Source organism: Triturus cristatus, chromosome 2_2 (assembly GCF_964204655.1).
Source record: "Triturus cristatus chromosome 2_2, aTriCri1.1, whole genome shotgun sequence".
Lineage (NCBI taxonomy): Eukaryota > Metazoa > Chordata > Amphibia > Caudata > Salamandridae > Triturus > Triturus cristatus.
This window is the reverse complement of record NC_140582.1, coordinates 751,529,184-751,543,567: the sequence shown is the minus strand read 5'-3', so window position 1 is coordinate 751,543,567 and position 14,384 is coordinate 751,529,184. Positions and strand designations below refer to the sequence as shown.

The 14,384-nt window shown below is 48.1% G+C and overlaps 1 protein-coding gene across 5 annotated transcripts in view; it reads left to right on the top strand.

The window, feature by feature from the left end:
• The window catches only part of PCM1 (pericentriolar material 1), a 1,275,228-nt gene that overhangs the window by 203,863 nt on the left and 1,056,981 nt on the right, over positions 1-14,384 (top strand). For all 5 annotated transcript variants that reach the window (XM_085641994.1, XM_085641996.1, XM_085641995.1 and 2 more), the window contains exon 12: positions 7,134-7,291. In XM_085641994.1, coding sequence (XP_085498120.1) covers positions 7,134-7,291 — 158 coding nt within the window. The remainder of the gene's footprint in view (positions 1-7,133; positions 7,292-14,384) is intronic.

The window sequence follows — 14,384 nt, the reverse complement described above, 5'->3', positions numbered from 1 at the left end:
TGAGAGGTTGTGATGGGCGGCTTTTGATATGGCTTCAAAAGCTAAAGGCCAGAAAGGAGGTTATGTCCAGTGATAGTGATGAGGCATCCTCTTCTTCATCTAGGAGATCTCAAAAGAGAAAAATCTCCTCATGCTCATTCCTCAGAGGAACGTCCTGAGAAGGCCCTCAAAAAGACCACTCAAGGGTCTTCTGGGCGCAGTCCCTCAAAATCTCCTCAAGCTAAAGAAAAGGAGAGAAAGGGGCATGCTTCGGGGGAAAAACCTACAAAAAAGACTAGTTCTGAGCCGTAACAATCACCCCCAAGTCAAGCAATCCTCAATGCCTCCTGAGGTAAAGTCAGCAAAAAGTGCATCGTCGACGAAGAAATCTTTGTCGTCGACGACGAAGATTGAGGTAAAATTGATACCGAAGAAGCCTTCACTTCCTGTGAAGGTTGTCTCTCTGTCGACGACTGTTTCGACGCCGATAGCATCGACGACTGCGTTGACGACAACTTGATCAACGACGACAACAGCTTTGACGACTGGATCGTCGACGGCAACGACGATGACCGTAACTACGTTGTCGACGACGGATAAGTCATGGAGGTTGGTGTCAATGGCTGCATCGACGACGATGGTGTCGTCGACGAGATCGCCGACGACACCATCGTCGTCGATGCAGGGGAAAAACACCAGAAAAGCTGAAAGTTGCCAGGAAGAGGAGGATTACGCCAGAAATCACCTCACCAAGCAAGATTACACCTCTTGTGCCATCACACCTGGTAGAAGAGCAGGATTCAGAGGAGGAGGAGGAGGAGGAGGAGGAGGATGAAGGCCCCTTTGGCTACGCGAGTAGTCCCTCACAATTCAATGTAAAGTGCCAGGAGGATGACTTTGAAGAGGAGTACGGAGAGTATCGATATCCTCCCCAACAAAATTTTCGCCAGGGCTACCAGGAGGACATGGTTGGCATGCCATCTTCCTTAATGATGGATCTGCAGTTTATGCTGGCAGATTGCAGAAAGAGGTTTCCACCAACTCCGGCCTCTTAAGAGGTGCCGTTAGCTGCTCCGCTCCCTTCCTACTTCTCCAGTTAGAAGCCGGAAGTTACTGCCAGAGCCCTTGCCTAGATCACCACAGCCAATACCTCAACATGAATCAGTCACCACAGATGATGACTAAGAGGAGGGAGAGATAACGGACCCTAACAAGGAATGGGATGATTACCTTATTACATCGCCGCCTTCTACCTCTCCAGCACCTATTGATTCTCCGCCGGAAGACATCGGCGGGTTCCATAATTTAATGGAAAGAGCTGCGAAGAGGTTTGAACTTCCGATGTCAACTACCCAGACGGAGTGTTTCTTGTATGATTTCAAGAAGCCATACCAGAAATATGTTTGTGCTATTCTGATCGTTAGCCATGTTTGGGAAGAAGGCCTGAAGGTCATGCTGACACTGGCGACAGTCACACCGGTATTCGCCAGACTGGAGAAGAAATATAAAGCTCCTTTGGACGCTCCGGCTTGTTTAGTGGGCCATCCCAAACCGGACTCTGTTATATCCCAGGCGGCTCAATAGAAATCAAAAAATCCATCAGCTTCTATTACAACGTCTCCTGACAGAGAGGGTAGGCGCTTGGATAATGCATGAAAAAGGTTTTCTTCCTTGTCTGCTCTTCTAGTTAAAGCCGCGAATGCCCTTGCCATTCTGGGCAGGTACGATAGCAAATATGGTGTGACCTGACACCTTACATAGACCTGATTCCTGAGGATAGTAGACAAGAGGTCAAGAAGATTCTTCAGGAGGGAGAAAGGGCTTCGGCTGAAGTCCTTGATTGCGCGATGGACATCGCGACCACGGCCTTCAGATCGCTTGGAGGGGCGGCGTTGGATGGCTCAGGACAACAGCTTTCAGACCAAATAAAATCTTGGATCTTTCCCTCGCTGGGGAAGCCTTGTTTGGGAAACATGTAGATGATGCACTGCAAAGTTTCAAGAAGGGATACAGATACCGCAAAGGCCCTAGGAACACTGCAGTACTGGAAGGTGCCCTTTCGAGGGGCAAAGGCCAAACATCATATAGAGGAGGATACCAACAGGGCAGATACCCCTCTTACTCGACATCTTCTCAGCCATACCGTCAACAGTACAGTCAACGACAGGCGGGGGCTATACAAGATCTGTCCCTAAAGGAAGAGGAGGTCGTCAAGGAAAGGACAACTCCAGAAGACAATGACAATCTTCAAGTTCTGGCTGCATATATCCCTCTCCCTCCATAAGTTACCCTGGGTGGAAGAATTTCGTACCATCTTCATCATTGGCAGAAAATAACTACGGACCGATGGGTCCTCAATATAATACAATTCGGACATACTCTATAGTTCCTTCAAATCCCCCCTTGTACTCCTCCAAGAGGTCAAGCATCTATAGCCGATGCATCGGGAGATAAGGGCAATATTCCAAAAGGGAGCAATAGAACCGGTGCCGGTCTCCCAGAGAAGAAGGGGATTTTATTCCAGTTTTTTCTTAGTCAGAAAGAATATTCTTTAATGGCATCCTATTCTGGACTTGTGATCTCTAAATACTTATCTCAAGAAGCAATCTTACCGGATGGTTTCCCTCCAAGACATTCTGCTACTCTTAAACCCAGGGGATCATATGACCACCTTAGACCTGCAGGATGCATATTTCCACATCACCATTCATCCTTCCCTCAGGCAGTATCTTCGGTTTGTGGTAGCAGGAGACCATTACCAGTTTAAGGTACTGCCTTTCGGCCTCCTCAAATCAGCCCCAAGAATTTTTACAAAATGTCTTGCTCCAGTGGCGGCTTTCTTGAGGAAACCAAGACACCAGGTGTTTCCCTACCTAGATGACTGATAAGTCAAAGCGCCTTCATGAACATGAGCTCAGTCATCGACAGCGGCATGCGTGGAATTGTTTGCCGAGCTGGGTCTGACTTTGAATACGGAGAAGTCATCCCTTCATCCTGCAAGGAACATCACGTTCTTAGGGGCGATTCTGGACACCACAGTAAACAAGGCGTTTCCCTCAATGGAGAGACAACCAAGGCTAATCTCTCTTTCCCAGGCGTTTTCAAAAAGAAAGTGTCTTTCAGTACGCCGTTACAAGTCACTACTAGGAACTATGTCCTCTTGCATCCCCCCTCGTTCCTTTCTGCCGATTGAAAATGTGTCCGTTGCATGAACAACTGGATCGCCAATGGCATCAAGCAGAGGGATCCGTCGACATTGTGAAGATCACACCGGCCATGGTAAAAGCAGTAGCGTGGTGGACCAAAAAACTGAATATTTCAGTGGGTCTTTCCTTCCCTACCGAGTCAGTTCCACTGGTGATTACCACCGATGCATCCCTGGAGGTTGGGGAGCCTTTCTTCAAGACCTCCATGTCAGTGTTCATTGGAAGTTACAGGAACCGCAACTTTACATCAATTTACTAGAACTCAGAGCAGTGGGATTAGCATAGCTGGGTCTGCTGTACTAATCGGGACAGACAACACAACAGCGATGCATTATCTCAACAAACGGGGAGGTACAAAATCACTCTCCCGGTCTCAGGAAGCCCCAAAAATATGGGTTGTTCAAAATGGAATATCCCTAAAAGCAGAACATCTTCCAGGGGATCAGAATATCAAGGCAGACACTCTAAGCAGGCTCAAATCAACCTGCCACGAGTGGGAGATCAACCAGGACTATCATAGCTGTGTTAAAGAATAACTTTTCGTTTCTGGACCCGTCTGTGATCCCCAGCAATGAGTGACGTGGATCATGAGGAACCTCCCAGCCCAATACCTCTGTTAGCTCCACCTCAATAGATCCCCAGAATTGCTCCAAGCGGGGGCACAACCAAACCATGTGGAGGAAGTCAGCCGGGGCATGAGTACATCTCTCGCATGACGCATCTGGGTGCAAGCCCGCTCGATAAAGGCGCAGTGGAGTGAGATACGCTGCATGTAGGTAGTAGAGCTGAATCAGCTTGAGTTTGACAGAGACGGTGACTGTTCTGGGGGCCATGAGGGCATCACGCCAATCCACCTCGTCGAGGGGGCCCACCCATTCCACCCATTGATCCCTCATCTTATCTAAGGAGGTGGGGGTATTGTTAACTAGGGTGTGATAAATGCGGGAGACCCCTCCCTTCCCTAATTCGCCCATCATAGTCTGAGCCTGCCTAAGTGGGGCTATATTCGGGGAGCCTTGTGTTGTCCGCAATGTGCATATGGAGGGCATGCTTTAGCTAAAAATATTTGTAGAATTGGTACAAATGTAGGGAGTAACGGGTTTGGAGCTCCTGGCAGGACAGCATATAGCCCCTAGCCCATATGTCCCCTAGCTGTGAGATGCCAATAAGGTCCTAAGCTTTAAACCCCTGTAGTCCGCTAACCTCCCAGAGCCAGGCCCCATGCCAGACTGGAGTACACTGGGTCAGCTTGCATGTCCATCCGGTGTGACGCAGCGAGGCCCGCCAGGCCAATAACACGGAGCGCTTCACACCAGGCAGGGTTGAAATGGGCCCCCCTTACATCATGGCCTGGATGTTAGTAAGACCTAGTTCGCTCAGTTCAAGCCTGTAGGCTGGATCAGACCAGCCCCCATTGAACCAGTCGTGGACTACCAAGAGACGTACCGCCAAGAAATACAGATACAAGTGCGTCATCCCCATACCCCCATCATAGGAGGGAATCCGGCAAGCAGTCAGAGCCATGCGGGCCCTTCCTCCGCTCCAGGAAAATTTGGTAATCAGACTGTTATTGTGTACATTCGTACTGGACAACAAGCTTGAGTTGGTCAAACTGTCCTCCGGCCTCTGTGTCAGAACTCTGCACTATCCACTGGCTAGCCACTGCTTACGGGAGTAAATGCATTGCAGAGCATGTGCATCTACAGCCACACATACTACAGACCGATAGTGTAATTTTGACTGTAAGCATTTGTTTGTTGCATGTAGTGCTGTAGATTCACATCTAACGAAAAGGCAAGTGTCTTCTCTAGTGAGCTCCATAGGAGACTGCTACTGGAATGTCTTTAAGACCAGTGAAGTCAATATTACTGGTTGGGGTGCACATATGAATGGCCTTCAAATCCAGGGTTTGTGGTCCTTAAAAGAAATGAACTGCCTCATCAGCCTACTGGAACCATTGACGTTGAAGCATCCAGGAACTTCGAAACCACCTCAGATGTTGACAGCCGCCAAATATACGCTGTTGATCCCTTGTGCGACGTTAAGACCAACATCACTATCATCCCACATTACTGTGCATTGACTTACGGAGCTAGAAAAAGGAATGTACCTCTGATATCAGACTTTGTGTACTATTGAACCTATTCCCCTTTACAAGAGATTTCTCCTGAGGTAAATTTTTTATGCAGATGATCAGTAAGGAGTTCAAAATCTCTGCTTTTTTCCTCTCGGGGTGACAAATGCAAAAAGAGTTGATCGACAGAATGCAGAACAATGTCATGCATTCACCTCAGTACAGAGATCTGGGCTTAAAATCCATCGTTTTTTTTGCTCACCATACCGTTCCAGTTTGAACCCAGCCATATGCAAATCCCTTGCTCACTTTCCCTGGATTCAAGATAGCCTGGCTGATGAGAGTTATGAACCCGAAACCGGTCCCAGGATGCTTGTTTCCGGTCCAGGGAATACATGGCTTGGCAGTTCGGGCTGAACTGTTCCCATGAGGCACAGGGTCAGACTGATTTGCATATGGCCATGTCTGAACTAGGGTGGTGGAGTGAGCGAAAGAATGAAGATGGATTAAACCCAGATCAGTTGACTGGGGGTGAGTGTTTGATTTGCTTAAACGCACCGTCCATCATCCCCATTGGTATCGCTTTGTTCGCCCTAAGTTGGCAGGGTATGCCCAGATGTGGGTCCCTTGCTCACTTTGCCACTGGATTCAAGATAGCCTGGCTAATGAGAGTTATGAACCCGAAACCGGTCCCAGGATGCTTGTTTCCGGTCCAGGGAATACATGGCTTGGCAGTTCGGGCTGAACTGTTCCCATGAGGCACAGGGTCAGACTGATTTGTATATGGCCATGTCTGAACTGGGGCGGTGGAGTGAGCTAAAGAATGAAGATGGATTAAACCCAGATCAGTTGACTGGGGGTGAGTGTTTAATTTGCTCCAACGCTCCATCCATCATCCCCTTTGGTATCGCTTTTTCCTCTGGCACCCCAGCTACTTAAGTGTCTTTAGCATCTCCTTGGCTTCCTCCAGGGCTATCCCACCAACTCCTCCCTTTTGCTCCTGTAAGACTTGCAAGTGAAAGGAGTCATCACACACAGAGTTGTCCTTCTAGAACTCCAAGAAGACATTCAACTAAGAGCCCCTGTCTAAGACAGGAATTACTTTCTAGATCATCCAAAAGAACTATAGACAGTTTTTTAGAGGGAGAGCAACCTCCCAGTCCCGATCTAAATTCTCATGTTGAAAATCTTCTCTTTTGTCAATAATGAGATTTCCATCCTGGACCTCTTCCTCAGGTCGTCCTTTCTTCAGACCAACTCTCCAACTCACCTCTGGAAAGAGTCTGTAACATCCTTACTTTCATTCATCTTCATCCTTTCCCAACTACCTGGTATTAAATCAAACATGAACACCTTATTTTTACTTCATTATTGTATCCTCTCTTTTTTTGTTGGCTTGCTGCTGTTATATTCTTATCACCATCATGCTGGAGAGTGTGTGCATGGGCTTTATAAATTAATAAATTAAATACATTTATGTGACTGCGTTCTTTTAGGAATGTTGTATCTTTTTATCTTACCATGCTATTATACCTCAGTACCTTACTTTGTTTTAACCAGATATTTCCACGACGTTTTGACTTTAGAACACTTTACAAAGATAACATTACATTGTATTGTCATTTCTTGAGCTGCATTCTATAGTGCTTCTTCTTCCTTGTTGCAGTCAATACATTCTACATTAGCTCACTTCATTGCGTTCCTTGTATTGCTATTTATCATGTGTGTGTATATATATATATATATATATATATATATATATATATATATATATAGATTTGTGAAAGGTTATATTATATTAAAGTGCAATAAAATTGGAAAGTAAGCTTATTACACAACGTATAGCTGACCTGATTTGTATGATTTTTCTTTAGAAATCCTCAAAGATTTGGTAGCTGGGTTGAAGTGAACAGCAATTCTAATGCCCAATGTGCAACTAATAACCGAGATGGAAGGCCTCTCAACACAGATTGTGAAATAAACAACCGAACTGCTGCAAATATAAGGACTTTAAATATGGCGTCATCATTGGGTATGATTTTACAATGTAGTGTTTTTGTTTCACTTGATATTGCATGTTTTTTACCTCTGCTCTTCTGTGTGCTTTTCTAATACAAATTTGATCTTTAAATCTTGAAATTTACATAGTATTCAAAGTTCTTCCACCAGCATTTAAAATATCATGAATTTCTTCATGCAAATCACTGTAACAAATAACTGTATGTGCTCTTTCTCCATTTTCTGTTGCGTATGAGCCTTCAGTTTGTATACTCTTTTCTGTACGGTGGAGATGTTTAAACCTATCAACCCTCAGTAAGTCATCCTGTGCCTGTGTGAATTAAGGGTGAAAAAAGTATTAATACTCATCTAAAAGCAGTGATTTTACCCAGTTATAATTTTTTTAAGGAATCTTCCAATTCGAAATTGAATTTATTTATGAAAGTATTAGACTTATAAAAAAACAAAATTAAATACATAAAGCCAAGTCTGGGAATTCATCATTCGATTGGGGTATATCTTTCCAAGGTTTGTCATAATCTAATAATTAGTGTAAAATATTAAACTTGACCAATTTGAACCAAGCATATCTGGAGACCATCTTGATATTATTATAGGCCCTAGTCTATTCTATCTCAGTGATCATCTGTGCCGTCTGTGTACCGTTTGTGTTTCACTTTGAGTTTTATTTGGACGGGGAGGGTTCTTTCTGCCTCCAATGTGCAGTTTTCACCTACCTTCCTTAGCGAGTAATATATATTTCAGTGTTGCAGTACCTTCTTCCATACCTGGAAAGGTAGGCCAGATTTAACCTGCTGTTTTTGTAAGTTTATCACACTGTAAAATTTGCACCTTTTGAACAAAAATACGGCTTGTGCTTTTTGGAAGTGAGCAATTGATCCCCGCCATAGACACTGCTCATGTTCCTACAATGTCCCGCTATCGATTGTACTCATTTTTCTAAAGCCTACTTATACCCACAGAGAGTGTTCTTACACGAACAGGTTTTTGTTATTTTTCCTTACTGTCCTATAACAAATTAGTTCCAGTAGGCTGATCAGGCTGGGTACTAACAAGGGTAATACCTGGATGCAAGAACAATGTGTGCCACCTTCTCCTGACTCAATTATGGTGTTTCTTGTAAGGCAACTTTACTTAGCTCTTCTTCCCTGCCAGGCTAGTTTTAACAGGGGCTGATGATGTTCCCTGCAGAAAGAAGAGAACCATAGCACCTGCATCACATTAAGACATCCGAGGAGCACCCCATTCTTCACCAATGAAACTGATGCCATTACTTACTCCAGTATTGAAACTTTCATAGATTCCCATGCTTGTATCATTCCCCGTCGTCGGAATGGGAGTCCCCGGTATACATAAAATAGTAATAGAAACCAGTACCAAAACAGAACCATTCTTGTTTTGCAACCAATCCACCTCTTTTTGTAAAAGAGACCAAACAAAAGAACAACCAATCAGATTAGCCTCACCCCCTAGAACCCTCCTGAGAGATTTTTTCCTAGAAATTGGATTCTACAACATTTTCAGCAGTTTTTTCTTCAATTTCTTCAGGATGTCGGATAAAGAGAAGAAGGCCCTCTTTAAAGCATGTGCTACCTGTGCTAAGAAGAGGTTATACGTTGAAGATGAGCATAAGGACTGTACTTACTGTCTGACCCAGACCATAAGGCTGCAGACTGTAAGGTATGCCGCACTTTTTCTACCAAGACTTTGCGTGATCGTGGAGGGCGTCTTTTGACCTGGCTCCAGAAGCTGAAGTCCAAAAAGTAGCCAGTGTCCAGTGACAGCGACAAAACATCTTCTGCGACCTCTTCCAGAAGGTCTGTAAAAAGGGGTAGAGCTTCTCCTTCACCTTCTGAGAAACGCCCTGGTAAGGCCTTGTAAAAGTTCTCTGATAGGTCTGAAGGGCTTAGTCCTGTTGAATCTCCTCACCAAGGTGTAAAGGAGAGGGAAGGACTATCAAAAGGAGTAGGTCTTGAGAGGAACTCCAGTTCTGTTCCTCCAACGTCTCATTCTGCGGCTTCAAAGACCTTCAAAAAGCCATCATCATTGACTTCTGAGGTGAAATCATAAAAAAAAAAACCTCACTCGTCGACGACGCAGTCATAGATTCCGTCGACAAAAAAGCATAAGGCACAGTCTTCTTCATCTTTCACCCCGTCGAAGGTGTTTTCCTCGTCACCGGTACTGACACAGGGCTCTGTGTCGATGAGTTCAACACCGGTGGTATTTGTATCGTCGACGATGGTGTCGACGATGACGTCGATGACGAGTGTGACGATGCCAACAACGTCGACTACTGCGTCGGCGATTTATTCGTCAACTATTCTTTCTTTGACGTCGATAGTCCCGTTGACGGTCCCATCAGGGACGATTTTTCTCAAACGTCAAATCACACCGGAGATGACTTCGCCAGGGAGGGTGACTCCTTTACCTCCTGCACTTCTCCTCGAAGAAGAGGAATCGGATGAGGATATGGTCCAAATGCCCTCCTCCTTGCTAACAGACTTACAAGCTATGCTCTTGGATTACAGGAAAAGATTTGCAACGCAGCCCCCTGTTCCAGTAGGAGTGCCGTTAACGGCTGTTCCTCCTGATAGTCCCGTGGCCCCTCAATTACCTCAATTACCACAGCCTCAGGCAATGCTGGAAGCGCAGGATGTTCCACCGTTTGCGCCTCCTGTCCAGGATGACACCTCTGACAACGACCAAGGCAATGTCACAATCCCGGATCCAGATGTAGAGTGGGATGACTGTTATTCCGGATCCAGCTTCTCCTGCTCCAGCACCTGTTGCTTTCCCCCCCTGTGGATATAGGGGGTTTTCATAACTTAATGGAGAGGGCTGCCAAAAGGTTCGACCTGCCCATGACCAAGGGGAAATCTGAGTGCTTCCGTTATGATTTTAAGGAACCTTATAAGAAATCGGTCTGGTCAATTCCAATTGTGGACCGTGTTTGGGAGGAAGGCTTAAAGGCAGTGCAAAACTCAGCCACGGTCATTCCAGTTTTACCTCGTCTGGAAAAGAAATATAAGGCTCCGGAAGGTAGCCCAGCCTGTTTAACCAGCCAGCCTAAGCAGGACTCATCTCGCAGGCCGCTCAGAGGAAATCTAGAAATCCTTCAGCTCCCCTTACTGCTCCTCCAGATAAAGAAGGCAGGCGCATGGATAATGTGGGCAAAAGATTTTCTTCTATGTCCAGCCTGCTGGTCAGAGCAGCTAATTCTTTAGCTATACTTGAACGATACGATCGCCAGATCAGTTGCTGAAAGAAGGAAAGAAAGAAGCTAAAGTTTCTCCAGGAGGCGAGATAACATCGGCAGAAATCATTTATTGTGCAATGAATATTGCAAAGACTGCCTTTCGCTCCTTGCTGGAGCAGCTGTCCTTCGCCAACAGGGCTGGTTGCGGGCCACTTGGTTCCGCCCGGAAGTCCAGAATAACATCTTGGATCTGCCTTTTGATGGGGAAGCGCTGTTTGGAAAACATATAGATGATGCGCTCCAAGATATTAAGAAGGATACAGAAACAGCAAAATCCTTAGGGACTCTGCAGTACCTCAAGTTCCCATTCCGAGGCGCGAGGGGAGAGGTGACCCTTCATATAGGGGAGGTTACCAACAACAATGGTACTCCTCGTATGGTTCCCAGTCTCAATCCTACAAGCCGAATTATAACCAACGGCAGAATCTTCTTCTTCTTTCTCTCGCTATAACAATAGAGAAAGGCAGGGTCGGCAGTGCAGAAACAACTCTAAGCGCCAATAGCGGCTTGCTGGCTCTGACTATTGCCCCCTCTCCTCCTGTGTCATCAGTGGGAGGCAGAGTTTCATATTTCCTCCACAACTGGCAACACATAACATCAGACCGTTGGGTATTAAACATCATTAATTACGGCCATACCCTGGAGCTTGTCCCAAGAATCAGCTTTCCTTATGATGGCTGCTTCGCTGGTTTTCCAATGGCATGAACATTATTTTTAACCTTTATCTATACATACTTAAGACAGGCAGCTATTGCCAGTGGAAAACTTCAAATGAGTTCTAGTGCTGCTTTGTTGAGCCATCACTAATAGTTAAAGTAAACCAAGTACGGTGGTAACGCTAGTTTTAACCCTTTAAGCCATGTAAGAAGTGGGAAGAATCTTGCTAAGTGGCTCTAATAACTATGGACGTAACTTTCAACATTGTTGGTGTGGGGAGGGCAACCAGACATTTTAGAATGAAAAAGGCCCAGGCAAGGCACTATGCAAGTCAATGAGGAGACCTGAGACCTTTCTGTGATCAGAAAGGAGTAGAGCGCTTTCCGTCTAGAGAACGTGCAGGAATTTTATATACGGAAAACCATGTGTTACCAATGCCAGGATCAGGTGTCAGATAAAATAATTCTAGTGTGGGATACCCTCTGTAGGAAGGTGAATATCTGACTATGGTTACCCCCAACTTTTTGCCTAGTGTCTAGCTGGTTTTTCGATTTAGTTGGCCTGAGATCCTGCCATTCAGGGTCTCAGGCTGTCTGCTCTCTCTTTAAAATGGACTCCATGTACCCTAGGTACATACCCAATTGGTAAGGATCACCCTATTGGACCCTGTACAGTGTACCCTAGGTACCCAGGGCATAGGTGTACCCTAGGCCTAACAGGGGCTGCAGCATGTATCTGAAAGAAACACGTTAGTTAGATTCCTCACCTTAGAATATCCCCAGGCGTCAGGCTGTATCCGGAAAGATTTTTGTAGCAATACCCCTTGCGCGTCGCTAGGCGTCGTCTGCGGCTCCGCGTCCGTCGTTGGCGTCGTGCGCCGGAATGACGTCGTCGGAGTACTTAGACGCCGCCCTCGCGCGCTGACGTCAGTTCTTCTTTTTTCCACGCCAGTAAGCGCCGATCTGGGAAGAGCTTACCCCTAGTCACTTTTTGACTAACTTTTTGACCTCTTTTGGTTAGTCGATTTGACATCTGGTGCCGGTAGGATGCCTGGATTCAAGCATTGTGACGCCTGTCACCGACTGATGTCGGTAACGTATCACCATCGACGGTGCCTGTACTGCCTGGGGGCCGACCATGACGCGGAGTCGTGCCCCGACTGTCAGGCCTTGACGTCGAAAACTAGGCGGGAGCGGTCCCGTAAGCTACTCGAGCTTCGACACTCGGCTCCCCGTCGCTCTCGGTCCCGGTCCAGGAGGAGGTCCAAGGACCGCTCGCGGAGCCGCAGCCATCGACATCGCTCGTCGGGATCTTCGGGTAAGTCCCGTCACTCAAAACACTCTAAGAAGTCCAAGCGGCGTCCGCGCTCTTCGGACTCCCCTCCCCTACCGGCACCGATGGGTGACCGCTTCCTCCACCGTCCGGCTCCGATCATTCCTCCTGTCTACCAGGAATCGGATGATGAGGGCGACTGGGAGGGGTCTCAGGACCCTCTGGCCGAACAGGCCCAATTGTCTCAGGACTGGGCAGAGCAATTTGGGGACGCCAGCGGTTTGGATACCTCTCCAGACGCTGGATTCATCTCTCCTCCGACTGTGGCCTCGGAGGAAGGTGCAGCCTTTTCTGTGGTGCTGCGCAAGGCCTGCTGTGGCTGTGAGGACTAACGTCCTCACCGAGGTCCTTCAACCGACAGCAAGCTCCACTGAGCCTCTGCTGCAGTTTAATGAGGCCCTCATTGACATTCTCCAGGGCACTTGGTCCAAGCCCTCCACAGTCCCTCCTGTGGACAGGAACGTTGCCCGGCGCCACCGCCCTGCTCCGGGCGACCCCACATTCCTCTCCCACCACCCCACCCCGAGAGCCTGGTTATCCAGGCCTCTACCTCCCAATCCTCCTTCCCGTCCGCTCCTCCGGATAGGGAATCCAAGAGGTTGGAGCAGTTTGGCAAGAAACTGTTCTCGTCCCTGAGTTTGGGACTGCGGTCTTTAAATACCGCTTGCCTTTTGGACGTTACTCCCACTCGCTGTGGGATGCGGTGGAGGACGTGCTGCCCTTGTGCCCGGAGGAGGCCCGGGAGCGACTCACCCAAGCACTTGCTAACGGGCGAGATGCAGCGCGGCACGCCATTAGATGTGGACTAGACACCACGGACTCGCTGGGTCGGGCCATTTCCGCCACGGTGGCGCTTCGGCGTCACGCCTGGCTGAGGTCCACGTCGTTTTCAGGGGATGTCCAAAGCTCCCTCATGGACATGCCCTTCGATGGCACTCGCCTTTTTGGCGAGAAGGCGCTGGCCCGGTTCAAGGACTCCCGGGCCAAGGCCAAGTCCTTGGGTCCGCCTTTCGCCCCTTTCGTGGCCAAGGAAGGGGCGTCTCCTCACGTCCGCCCGTCCGCAGAGCCAACCTGGTCGCGGACGTGGTTTCCGCCGAGGCGGTTCTGGAGGACAACGTGCCGGTCAGTCCACATCCACCCCGGCAGCATCCACCTCAAAGTCCTCCTAGTCCGAGCTTTCAGGCCCATTCAACGCCAGTGGGGGGCAGAGTTCGCCATCACCTGCTCCACTGGCGCTCCATCACTTCGGACAGGTGGGTGCTGCAAATCGTCCGAAGGGGCTACTCCCTCCCCTTCGAGACGACCCCTCCAGCCATGCCACCGCAGAACCACCGTATGTCGGGGGATCATTTGCATCTTCTCCGGGAGGAGGTTTCGGCCCTCTTGGCCAAAGAGCCCGTCGAGCGCGTTCCTGGTCCAAAAGTAGGTCGTGGTTGCTATTCCCACTACTTTCTGGTTCCCAAGAAGGGCAAAGGGGGCCTAAGCCTGATCTTGGATCTCAGAAGCGTGAACGCCTTCCTCCGGAAGGAACGGTTCAAGATGCTTACTTTGGCTCAGGTTCTTGCTGCCCTAGACCCTGGAGACTGGATGGTAGCGTTGGACTTGCAGGACGCTTATTTCCACATCCCCGTCCTGCCGGCCCACCGGCGTTACCTGCGGTTCACGGTGGGTCATGAGCACTTTCAGTTCACCGTGCTCCCATTCGGCCTTACCAGTGCCCCTCGAGTGTTCACGAAAGTGTTGGCGGTGGTCGCAGCTCATCTGCGCAGATCAGGGGTCCCAGTCTTCCCCTATCTCGACGACTGGCTGTTTAAGGCGGGCTCGCCCCAGCAAGTCGTCTCCCACCTCCAGACTACGG